Genomic DNA, 13,507 nt, shown 5'->3' on the forward strand with positions numbered 1-13,507 from the left:
GCTACTGCAGTAAAGATCTGTGAAGCCCTTCTAACAATGAAAGCCCGAGGATCTGAACCTGCGCAGTAGTCATGCTAGTGTTCATAAGCGACTGTGCACTCGTTGTCCTAACAGCCGAGACGTTGAGGAGAGACTCTTTGTGTCCAGCTCTGTTTGAACCAGCCTCCTCACGACCCCCAATTCCACGCTGTGTATTCACATTGTCAGGGCCTCAGTTTCAAGGGGATAATGGCGAGTTAGCCAAGAGTTGGGTTCTTTGGCGAGGTCCCTCTGCTCACTAATGCAAACAACCCCCACCTTCTTTTTTTTTTCCATTTGTTGCATTCACAGGAAGCCCTCTCCGTCTTTCAAGAGGCAACACAAAAAATGCCGAGACAGTTTGCACCACAGAGTCTCTACAACATGATGGGTAAGAACCATTTTTAGCTTCTGTTTTAAGGGAGGTAACGGAGTGGAACTGAAAAAAAGATGTAAAAGATTCAAATTGTTTCTTGAAAGTTGGTTTTTATGTCTACTGTAAGGGTCAATGACATATAAGGATTTCACCTCAATATTTCATAAAATGAGCATCATCGTGCAAGGTTTGCATGAATATTATGATGAAAATTAAAATAGAAATACTTTTAAATCTCATGCAAGACTATAATATAACTAAAATAGGGCAGAAAATAAGAGTAATTTTAAAAAAAAATTTCAAAACAGCAGTCATTGCCACATGATATTTTGACACTTTCAATAACAGAATAAATTACAGAAGTAATTTACCATAGTAAGTGACATTTATTTTTAATGTTTTATTTTTTTAACATACAGTATATACTAAAATAAATGCAGTTGGACAGAATATTTAGTTGTCACGTCATTGACCGTAAACACTCTTATTGACATTGTCGGAAAAGTTCCAAAGACGAATGCATGGAAGTGTTTTTACTGGTTTGTTCCTGATATTCCCCATGATATCACCTCACTCTGTGCAAGACATTTATTATTGGCCGGATTTGTGTAAACCACAAAATTAACATTCACCATTGTTTTTGGTGCAAATTTCAGTCCAATAAAAACACCAGAAATGTGTTGGGAAGTCACTTTGACAGAGTTTTTGGCGGCAAACTAACACTAAAAGAGACATTTGCCCTTTGTTTGTTCATGATGTCTTGTTACCGTATGTGGTGTTAGGAGCTGCTTAAGACTATACAACAGTTTTCCTTTGGATAAAATGCACCAGTTTTTTTTTAACAAGCATTTTGAGCTGACTGCAACTGTAGCAGCCAGTGTTTACAGCTCAGTTTACATCGGTCCTTTAACCGCCATTAGAAGTGAACAAAACTGGAACAAAAACCAAGTTCCTGGAACAAAAACTGAAAAAGACTCGTTCGTGTGAGCATTTCTTTGTCCTTCCAAACACATCATAAAACATTTGAGTTGAAACGTTGGCTGTAACAGTGCAGGATAATCCAAATGCCTGCTAAATCTTAGCTTGACATCTGTAAGATAAAGTTTAGGTTATAGAAGGACAGTACAGTGTTTTAAAAAAGACACAGAATGTTATAATTATCTATAAGCTTCAGGTTCATAAATAAAAGAACCAAGAAAAGGCTGACTGGGAGCTTTGTGTAACCATTGCTATGAGGTTAAACCAGGACAGAGAAGATGGTGGCCTTGGTTATTTGAAAGCACATCACACCCCATACAGAGGTACAGAATCATTGAAACAGGCTTTTACGCAAGCAACTGGATTAGAAGCATGTTTTTTAACTGAGAGAGAACACCTAAGTACCCATGAGACCCCACGATTCATTCGTTAGGGTGCAGATGTAGAACAGCTGCTTTCATCATCGCCTTTTTTGGCTTCTCTCTTCTCTATTGTTGCATGCGCTTATTCTGAAACCTGGCACATTTGTCATCCAAACCTGGTAGCCCCCGGATCTTTCTTTCATCTCACAGAAATGCATTTTAACGTCGCTCCTGAGATGAAGTGACGCTGTTAAGTGGACACTGTATGTGTGTATTAAAGGCAATGAGCCAGAAGGCTGTTCATTCTGTTGATTCTTTTACCCAACTCATCTGCACACTTGGCACACTTGCTCTATATCTTTGTTCATTTCCACTTACTGTCACGCTCTCGTGCTGTTTGTCAGCCGTCGTGGAGCAGAAGCTTTCATCAGGGGCAGATCCGGGTGGTAATCTGCACCCTGCTGCTCCTGCTCCAGAACGTTCCATCCCGAGGAGCTGTCTTTTTCTCAGCTCCTTGGATTCTATGTCGCTTCTGTTTGCGTGTTGATGTTTGTGCTAATCTGAACAATAAGGGGCGGATTCACTAAGATCTGAAATAAAGGGTGGTAAACCAGTTGGGTCCCTAAATTCTTTGGTGACGCACTTTCCTCACCTGCTGCGAGGAATTCACTAAAATTGCAGCAATGATTAGCGCACGTGCAGAAGTGGTGGAGACCGCCCTATTTAAATGAGAGTTTTGATCGTTCAATGTGGAGTCGTGAGTGCACAGAAGCACAAAATGACATTTGAGGAAGCAGGTGGATTTCTCTGTCTGCTGCACAAACATTTACTAAAGTAAAAAACTAAATAAACAAATAATTAAAAAAAATGTATGCCTTTTATGAGATCTGCCTGTTTTACTTATTCATCAGTGAGAAACACGCTAAATGGATTGAGGGCGCATTGTGACGCACAGAAGACGCGCAGTCCTGATTTCTTGGGGTTTGCACCCCTTATTATTGCGTGGAGTGACTTTGCACACGTTTTTATACCCACCCTTTTTTTTTCCACTTATCTGGCAGCTGGCCTGCCATGGACCTTAAAAAATAAAAAATAAAAAACATCTGTTTACATACTGTATGTATTTTACTGTTATTTATTTGTATTCATTATGATGAGTTTATTTTTAATATTTTTGCACCTTGTCTTTCATTGCACATTTCTTTCTTTGTTTAGTCTTCTGCTTTTCTCTGTGTGTGTGTATAATTATTATTATTATTAGTGTTGTGGTGGTTGTTTTTTTTTCATATGCCACTCTTTGCCGTTCTAATTACCCCACAAGGATTAATACAGTTATTTTCTGATTCTGATTCTGAATGTTGGTTTTTTCTGCCAGCAAAGGGAATTTAACTATCCTGGCTGTTTTTAAACCATCAACAAGTCATGAGTAGTTTTCCCCTTTGACTTCAATAATTAAGATAATAACTTCTCTTTGTTTATTTTATAAATAACCCATATATATATCAAATTTGCTAATCTTTATTTGCTGCTAATCAAACATTTGTCCATCCTTAGAGACATTATATATATATATATATATATATATATATATATATATATATATATATATATATATATATATATATATATATATATATATATGTTTTGTCAAAACACAGAATGTGAAGTTTATCATGAGATCACAATGTAATTCCATGTCTAACAAGGTGTTTTCTTATCTCTGAATGATTTCAATTCTAATTGGGTCTGTTTGGCCTGCTTATCTCAGTCCCTTTAATGTAAATGTAATCGCTGCAATCTGTCTCCTGTTGTTTAAACAACTTTAACATTTCCTACAGCTTGATGTAGATTGAAATATGCTCCTATCAGTCGAGAGTCGAGACACCATTACCTTTAAAATTCTTGATAATGTTGATTTAAGCCATGTTTTATCAGTGGATCTTGTCATATTTTGTAATAATCAGAGGATTAGCTGATGCTATTACAGAAAGGTCATTGTTGTTTCAGGTGTTAGCAGTCGAGGTGGGGAGGTATCAGATGATGTCTGACAGTTCAGGGAGGGAGAGGATCAGTAAAGGTCCCAAACGTCAGTGATTTGAGAAGCTTTGAGAGTTCTTGAAACATTTATTGGATTAATTTCATAAGAATTTGCAGTAAAATAAACTGAATGAATCGGATTTGGTTCCTCAGGGCAGCAGGAAGCTCTGTTATGTTTTTAACTCCAAAAGTTGGACCGATTGTCTTAACTTCTTTTTCCTATTTCCAGGAGAGGCCTACATGAGACTGAACAAGTTAACTGAAGCTGAACACTGGTACAGGGAGTCTCTTCGAGCCAAGCCGGACCACATTCCTGCTCACCTCACCTATGGCAAACTCCTGTCCATGACCGTAAGAATTTGCTTTTGAACTGATACTGTCTATCGCTACTTTAAATCAATACGTAACATTATGAACAGTATCCAACTGTAACTGTATTTTATCCTAAAGTTGTTCTCATCCACCACTGATTCCAGTGTTCCCCCAAAAACACAGCCAAAGTGACATTTGCAGTGTTTTCATGTATTGAAAATGGCACCAAAACAACAGCAGATGCTGACGCCATATTTTATGACGCCATAAGCAAATTACTGTCGTCCTGGTCTGGCAAAGAAACACAAGCAATCACAGTCAGAATGAAGTAAAAACACTTCTTAAAGTGGCAGTACACGCCCAGGTTTTTTGCTGATCTGGAAATTTAAAAAATGCCTTGATTATGGGTGTTGCTCCTAGAGTAGTTAAGACACGCCCAGTCACAGCTGCCCTGCCCCCACCATGCTGCACAATTCAGCATGGAGCTGTCAATCAATGCTCACAGAGGGCTTCTCTTCTTCTTCTTCTTCTTCTTTCTCTTCTTCTTCTTCTTCTTCTGTTCTTCTTCTCTTCTTCTTTCTTCTTCTTTCTTCTTTCCTTCTTTCTTCTCTTCTTCTTCTTCTTTTCTTCTCTTCTTCTTCTTCTTCTTCTTCTTCTTCTTCTTCTTCTTCTTTTCTTTCTTCTTCTTCTTCTTCTTCTTTCTTTTCTTTTTCTTCTTCTTCTTCTTCTTCTTTCTTCTTCTTCTCTGCTTCTTGGCAGGGGCCAACTTATTAGTAATAAGTAAGGAAGCTGTTGTATATGATTATGATCTCAACGGGTTCACATTAATGTTAATCCTAGAAATAACCCAAACCCTCTGCCATTAAGTGTATAATAAGGCAATTAATAAGTACTTAATGATAACGAATTAAGAGCCAATATGTTACTAATACTAATAAGTAACTAATTAATGGTTAATAGGTGTTCCCTAAACTAAAGTGTTACTGTTAAATGTAATTGCCCTAAAAACGCTAAAAATTAATACTTGGGCTAAATGTGAAGAGTGGGATTAGGATCAATAAACTACATTACTTCATACATAATCATATATGTATTCAGCAGGAAAAGTGGTTTTACACTTTACACTTTGAATATCAGATATATTATATATTTTTTTTTAATTAATATTCCAGTTTTTTGAAAAAGAAATATCTTTCATTTATTGATCTATGAGGCCTACGCTATGTATTTATTTAAAATGTTGGTAATCGTCACCAGCAGCTTGCATTTACATGGATGGAGCCAGTCCTGATTGTGATGCTTTTAAAGTCATACAGCCTTGGGAGTTTTCTTTACAAAATTTAGGGTAATAGAGTAGAAAATAAAACCTAGTGCTTCCTAATGTCTTTGAGTACTCTCTTAATTGTTTGCACTTTCGTCCTTTTTATTATCTATTCTTTCCATTTGCTGCTGGAGTTTCTTACCAAGTCTCTCCTGAACTGTGTTAATAAACAGAATAAGACAAGAAAACTACATTTGTGGCCAGAAACCATTTAAGATGATTAAACGAGAACAGCGTGCCATATTTCTCACAGAGGATGTTCTTTAAATTATCATTTTGTATTTACAAGGTTGTTCTGGCTGGTTAATTTCGGTGAATGCAGTTAGCACATTACAACACGTTGCACATGAGCTGCATTTATTTGCATTTAGCTTTTGGGTATTTCACAAAGGAACTAAAGGAACTTAAAAAGCCTTTTTGGTAAGACGGAGGAGTTGCTCTTTCTAAATTTGTGCCGCGGTTTAAATTTGGACAAAAACTGGCTCCGGACCAGAAAAAACAGTCTGCTCTACCTTGAAAAATAATGAATGACTGGTGTTTTTAAAAAAAAAAAAAAAAACAGACCCCAATTCATTCCTATTTTGTTGCAAAATTGATCTTTATCCATGATCAGTGAAAATAACCTTCTTGATGCATACAGCAGAAACTATTATGGTAGCAATGAAAAACTACGGTGTTCTCTTCTTTTGATCATCCACCATTCTGCATGTAGAACATCTGCTATGGCCATTAGAAATTATCTGGAAATTAAGGTTGTTTTAAATTATTATTTGAGCCAACAACGCACCAATTAGCACCTAATTATTTCGGTCCTTATAAAGGGTTTGCAAATACATTTTTAAAGTTTAAAAGTTGAGCTGGTCATGTAAGGGCATTATGGGTCCTCTAGATAGATTACAGCTGCAAAGGCCTGCCTGTGATTAAAGTGAAACCAGAATATTATGTGAGTTGCTCAGGAGGACAAATACGGGTGGATGCCTTGTCTACCGAGCTAACACAACTCTTTTCTCTCTCCCTTCTGGGCTATCAATGAAAGGACATAAGTGTGATGGAAAGCTTAGACCAATGTCTGGATTTCCACTGAAAGTGGAGACTCCTTCTGGCTCTGTCTCTTCTCATTTCCATGATGGAAATTAAATATATTCTTACACTTACTTTATGTAATGGTCTTTTGTGGATTATTATGTTGCATGTTTTGCACACTGATTAGTAGAGGAATTATTGTATCCCGTTGGAATGTATTGAATATGCAGAAATTCTTTGGAAATGTACTTTGAAAGGCAATTTCCATTGACTATTATCTGTACAGTAGAGTACCTCTGTCAGATCGGAATAGTTACCCTGGCTCTACTTAAAGGGAACCAGTAGGTAATTTTAATTTCAAGCTCCGTCAAAGATATAATAGTAGAGATTTCGTCAGGTTATTTGCTTGTTGTATGTTCTTGTAACGCAGCCATAAATAAACCGTCTTGTCTGTGCGACTTGGTTTTGCTCACATCAGAAGCCGGTAGTGACGTCGGGCCTTTGTGTTTAACTGTGTTGGTGTCTCTGCGACGCGCATTTATCTCGTGGATTTTTCTTCTTTAAATTACTTTCAGTCCAGCACCACAAAAACCTAAATAAAAAAAAAGAAAATCTGAAAAATCCTGTATGAGCTCATGTATACGCTGCACAGGAAGACACAACTTCACTTAAAATCCGGCCAAAAATGGCTGCTCCCCATGGATTTTATTTTAAGGTAACTCGTGCAAAAAAGTACTTCAAATGTTTATTCGTTTTTAAATAATTGTGCACATAATCTCTCTATTGGCAATCCATTGAACACATTTTATTTTAGATACATTTCCGCTACAGGTACCCTTTATACTAAAGTCTTTTACCAACACATTCATATTTGGCTGATTATATCATAAACAACAAAGTGCAAAGGTCACGAACCTTAAAAGTTAAGCAGGTTGCGCGTAGCAATATTTCCCCGTTTGGCCATAGCAGGACAGCCTGTGGGCAAGCTGCACAAAGTACAGCCTAGTCAGGTGAGATATTCAATACACATTTACTACATTCTATGTGCTCTAATGAGTTAAAAATGCAGTCTGCAACTCTCAGATCCCTCTCTCCCCCTCCCTCCCCACCGCTCTCTTGCCCTGCCTTCAAACTTCCCTCAGAGGAGCTAACAAGCCAACGTTTGTCCGACAGCAACATCACAGTAATATAACATGCTCTGTTAAAAGAATATTACAGCAGTGCTTCTCTCTCTCAATGTGCACACACCTCAGCAGCAGCAACAACTCAGTGTCACTTATAGCAGCCACATGGAGGCTGCTGCGCTCACATGAACAACACATGCACTACAGAGTTCTAGTGTAACAGTAACAAATCAAACATAATGTAAATCAGCAGCAGTAATTACCTTCTACTCCTCCCGACCATACACTGTAAAGAAGACGACGCTCTAGCTCGGGGAAAGGGGCGGGGCCTGTGAGCAACAGCTGTCAGCACATCAAACAATCCTGGCTCTGATTGGTTGTTTTTGCTCGGTCGCGGTGCATTCTGGTAATCTCCCAAGGCTGCAGGAGCAGCAGGGGGGACTCAATGAGCCTGTTTTTTTTCACACAAACTACTAGTTTGATGTAAAGCTGTCCTTACATAGTGAAAGCTTTAGCAAATGACAAAAAGTCACTTTTACAAGAGTTGCAGACTGCACCTTTAAGACTGTAATGAAATAAGAGTTTAGCAATGCAAATGGAAACATTAATGAACCAACATCAACTGCAAGTGTACCAAAGTTAATCAAGTTAAGTATAGAAAAACATGAGCACCACAACTTTTTTGTGGTTGTCTCCTATCTGCCCTTGAGTCTGTAATCCCTACCTTACTGTGAATGATGAACACACTTCAGATGTTGTTAGGGGGTTTTCAGGTTCACCTCCCAATGGGAGATTTAGAGACACTGCAATATTGAGCTTGACGGGAAGGTCAAAGCAGGGTGAATGGGTTGATGGTGAGGCGGGGCTCAGCTGCAGAAGGGGAGAAGTTATCGTAATTTGTGGATGAGAGGAAGACAAAACATGGATGATGTCAATCGCAGAGATAAGACTTGACTCCCTGCAGGGCTGCTGGGCTGAAGGGCTGACCCCCCCCCCACACACACACATCCACATATACCCTAGGGGGAGGCCAATGTGCTTATAGAAACCCTGCTATTCTAAGATGTGTACTCCTACTTATCGGAACAGCGATATTGGATTCAGCCATCCGCTCATTTTCTCAGCTAATACGATGCAGGCTTCATTTGACGCCCACAGAGCTACATCTGTGGTTTGTCTGATGTTATCAGGGGGGTTTGAGGTGAGAGACATGCGCGAATAAGCTCAGCACGCGCGTGACAAAGCAGACTATATACTACTTGCACAACGGGCTGACTAGAATATAAAGTGGGTATATTTCTCATTCTGATATCTCCAGCCCCATTCTTCATGGTGTCATGCGTTAAACAAAGAATTGCCTCTTTAGAAAATGTACAAAGAGCTGTGCATACCTGTCCATCACAGTCCATAAGGACGTTTTTAACGCTGAATATAAATCACAAAATATAGTATTTCCATTTAAGAGCTATCAAGCCTTTTTGATTGCATGCATTGTTATTCATATCAAATGTCCTAGTCCCACAATCACTATGAATCTAACTCATCTAAACCTCTTAAGTGCATCTCAATTCAATACCAAATTAATTTTGCCATGGTGACAGCATTACATAGATTTTTCACTAAAGGTGACGTTGTACTAGCAATGCAGTGGTCGGTGTTGTTGATGGAGAAGTTCACACTTGCACATGCATTGATATAACTTTTTATCACTAATGCCTTGAAATTAATGTAATTTAAATACACAACATTTTTTTAACTTAGTAGTTTGTTATAAAATGGCGTGGGGCTTTTATGCAAGAACTATGAATCCTTTTTGAATGTTATCAGCTGTTTTAAATGTGAAATAAACTTTTTTTATGTGGCATCAGTGGAAACCACACGTTTTTGTTCGAAAATTGATATGGTTTTCAGTAATTAGACAATTTTACTGAACTGAAATTATATTTGTTTTCCACTTTTATTTAGTCTAAGATATCTGCATGTCTCTAATGCTTGGAAGACTCGATTTATTCTTTTCATAAAGCAGACTTCCATTTTAACATGTATTATTCTTAAAAATACAGTGTCCGTCAGACCTTAGAATGCATGATTCATTGCTGCAACATAAAATCAAGCCTGTAAGCAGTTATTTTTTAATGGATGCTGTCACATTAATACAGGTTAAAAAGGAAACAGTGGAAAGTAACGTAAGTTAAAAGAAAATGTTTGAATGTTACTGAATTCTGTTAATAATAGTTTTTGGTGTGAAATGTTAGGGGTGGTTAGTTGGTAGCTTTCCAGTATAAGGTTGGTCATGGGTTCATGAACTGGTGTGTTGTTATTCAAACACACTTGTGAGTGTGAGCCATGTAATCCTTTTTGAGCTACTCCATTACTTTGCTTTCCAGCCCATCTCACCCTCCTGCGGTTCTGCTGCTGCAGGTCCACACGCGGCTCATTCCTGTGTTTAGCATTGTCAGACCACACACGCACACACACACACACACACACACACACACACACCACACACATCTGCAATACATAATAATGCTCTTGAAGGGTTATTGGCTGATGTAGTGTCCAATAAATGAAGCTGCTCCATTGGCTCGGCTTTACAAAACGGTGTATACTTTGCACGTCATGAATCGTGTGGTCAATGTGTTTCATAACTGTTTGTTTCGATTTATCGGTAAAGTTGCGGAGGTTGCGCGTGGAAGACGGACATTATCTGCAAAGCCAGAAATTGGGTCTGTTGAGCTTTGTGCGGTGTTTTCACTGTTAATGACGATGTATTCCATCACCTCTCTCAGGGGCAGAAAGCAGAAGCGGAGAGGTACTTCCTGAAGGCCATCCAACTGGATCCCACAAAAGGCAACTGCTACATGCATTATGGTACACGCGCGTCCAGATTTATTTCTCTTTCTTCTCTAACCTTTCCTACCCTCATTCTTTTATTTCATATGGGTTTTGGCAATTTGACTTGCTCGATTGCATCTCAAATGATGTGTTGACTGACAATATGATTTCTGAATGTCAGTCTTTGTTGTTATTGGATGGACTCAGACAGGCGTTTTCTTTTACTCTAATGGAGATATAAGACATTGTGGTTTAGTCACCTCTTCTATCACTCCTTATTTTCAGATAGCTTTTACATTTTGTGAATGTCATTGTAAGATATTAACATGTATGCAATTATATGTTTAAGAAGTGTACAGTTGCAACAATTGAACTAAACCCATGTTCCCGAGTCAGTTTTTCAATATCAAAAATATTAGATGTTGTCGTAGTTAATTAAAGTGGGTCAGACTTTATTTGAAGTTTTATACATAAGGCTGACATTATGCTGTCATTAGGATGAATAAAGTGTCATGCAGGTTGTCATTAAGTGTCGTTCACTAAATGATGGCACCTTTGGAGCTATGTTGGCATTTTTTGGGTTAGGTAGAGTCCTCAAGGGCCGGATTCTTGAGACTTTTATGGCGGGCATACACTGTGCGATTTTTGGCCCATTTTGAGCTGATTTTTGACTCGTGCGTCTATTTTTGGGGCCAAGTTTCTGCTAAATCGTGTGTCGTGCATCGTGTAGTATACATGGGGTCACAAGAAGCGAATAACACCTCACGACCAGCTCCCGATCAGCAATCGTATGGTCGTAAGGAAATCAAACTGCTTACGTCTGTCCAATCGGTTCCTGGTCCATCGCATCACCGTCTTTGTTTTTTTAAAGCTCTTTTTGCTGAGATTTGCAAATGTCTCTCCACTTTCGGGTTCTTCTTCTTCGTCTGTTTTAATGTTGACGCTTCAGAGTTCTTCTTCTTCTTCCAATTTGTTTGTTGCATTTCCGGAAACAAGACCCCGACGTGTCGTGTATGGACGTACGGCGTGAGCAGTCAGATCGTGTCTGTATAGTGTGAGAACGTGAATCGTGAGCTGCGCACATTCGGGCTCCGCAGTTGAGTCGCACAGTTTGAGCTGGAGCTGAGAATAACAATTCATTGTGTATACCCAGACTTAAGATGTGTTCCTGCTCCAACACACCTGAATCAAACGAATGGCTCGCTATCATGCTTCTGCAGAGCTTGATGATAACACGTTGGTTTCAGCCAGGTGTGTTGGAGCAGCAGGGAGATATCTAAAAGTCTCAGGAATTCGGCCCTTGAGGGTTGGAGTTGCCCACCCCTGGGTTAGGGTAATGAACCTTAATGACAGCCTTTATGACACCTTATTCATGCTAATGAATAAGGTGTCATGTCATAAGAACGACAGCGTAATGTCAGCCTTATGTATAAAATGTCAAGTGTTACCAAGAAACTGTTAGTAGAATCATCATTAAAACTCTCTTTGTATTCAAATCGTTCGCTCTTTTTCATTAAGATGCAAAATTATAGTTGTTTACTTGACAACCCTGAACTGATAAATCCATTTATGCTTTATTATTGTCTGACTTTCTGAAGCCCAGTGAGTCAGTTGGGCATAGAAATTTAAAATACAACTGAAATCTATGGAAATAGTTTTTTTTAGATAATTTTTTACAACAGGTGATCAAGAACATGTTATAAACTGTTTATTTGTTTAAAAAAAAAAAAAAAAAAAAACTATATATATATATATCAGAATAAATACACAATAGTCTGACAAAAAAAATTAAGTGCATGCTGGGGAAAAAATAGGAGCTGAATGTATTGAGAAATATTACATATATTGTATTGATGATGTGAAAGTAGCAGTAATTAATATGATTGTAAATTGATTATTTGAAAGAATAGATAGAGAACCCAATTGATTAAATTTTATTTTATGGTGTGCTACTTTTCTTTTTTTAATCTTAATCAGATAAAAGTAAGTGCATGGGTCTTAATTTAGTATGAATTAGGTTATATTTATTTATTTATTGTATTATTTATTGCATACAGTACTTCTGTTCTTTCCTTGTTTTGCACCTTTACTAATACTGTCTTGGCTAATTTGTTGTTGTTTGTAATTGTTGATGCTGGAACATGCACAAGAATTCTGTTGTACCTGTTCTTTTGAACTTGTACATATGGCACTAAACTCTTTTCTATTCTAGTATTCATCTAATCTACTAAAATCTTCCAGAATGATTTTTGAAGTGTAACATTTCTTTATTGTACAGAAGATCTATTGTGAGTGCGGAGTCCTCCTGACCAAGTCAACGGGGAATTGTTTCGTCTGTAAACCCAACCCTTACAGTGAGGTTTCCTCTCAGTTCATGGCCCTGTCATACTACTGGTCACACTGGTTTAGTCCACAGGCGGTCACTGAAAGGCAGGCCCACCCATTCTAAAGCACCAAGAAGCATTTTTACATCACAGAAGCAGATCTTTAAAGTTGATATAATACTTAACTGGACATTAAATGGGATTTATGGTTCTTCTTTACCAAATGATGGCAGAGGTAGACTATAGACTGGACTCAGTGCAGGCCAAAGGCAACATGTAGCTCTGTTTCCTCTGTGGGGATGTATCCATGTTTTAATAGCTGTGCTGCTCTGCTCTGCCCTGCTAGGTCAGTTTTTGTTGGAAGAGTCCCGACTTGTGGAAGCAGCAGAGATGGCAAAGAAGGCCGCACGCCTCGACAGCGGGGAGTTTGATGTGGTCTTCAGTGCGGCCCACATGCTACGGTAAGGCATTAATTTAAATAATTATCATGTTGTGTGTGCGTCTGATATTTATACACCAAATGAAATTGAATGCATACAAAGTTTGATAATCAGATGGTTGTGCTTCAGTTAATTCTTAGCAGGATAAAAAAGAAGAGATGATCTAATAGAGGAGAGGGTGGTCTATTGTTACTGTTCATCAGTTTGCTTATATCACTCAGCCTGTGTGAGCTACTTGGCAGCACTTTGTAATCCTCCTCTGGTGCTGCAATGCCTGCCCTGCTTTCTCTGGTGCATGGTGCAGCTGTTTATCTTCATGCACTGTCGCTCAAACTCCAGCTCATTTTTGGAGTTTTA

At 38.4% G+C, this 13,507-nt stretch overlaps 1 protein-coding gene across 1 annotated transcript in view; it reads left to right on the forward strand.

Annotated features, from left to right (window-relative positions):
- tmtc2b (transmembrane O-mannosyltransferase targeting cadherins 2b) overlaps window positions 1–13,507 on the forward strand; it is a 99,533-nt gene that overhangs the window by 67,309 nt on the left and 18,717 nt on the right. The window contains exons 7-10 of the mRNA XM_028451168.1: window positions 331–409; window positions 4,001–4,122; window positions 10,341–10,422; window positions 13,057–13,171. Of these exons, the coding sequence (XP_028306969.1) occupies window positions 331–409; window positions 4,001–4,122; window positions 10,341–10,422; window positions 13,057–13,171 (398 nt within the window). The remainder of the gene's footprint in view (window positions 1–330; window positions 410–4,000; window positions 4,123–10,340; window positions 10,423–13,056; window positions 13,172–13,507) is intronic.

This window comes from Gouania willdenowi, chromosome 6 (assembly GCF_900634775.1).
Source record: "Gouania willdenowi chromosome 6, fGouWil2.1, whole genome shotgun sequence".
Taxonomy (NCBI): Eukaryota; Metazoa; Chordata; class Actinopteri; order Blenniiformes; family Gobiesocidae; genus Gouania; species Gouania willdenowi.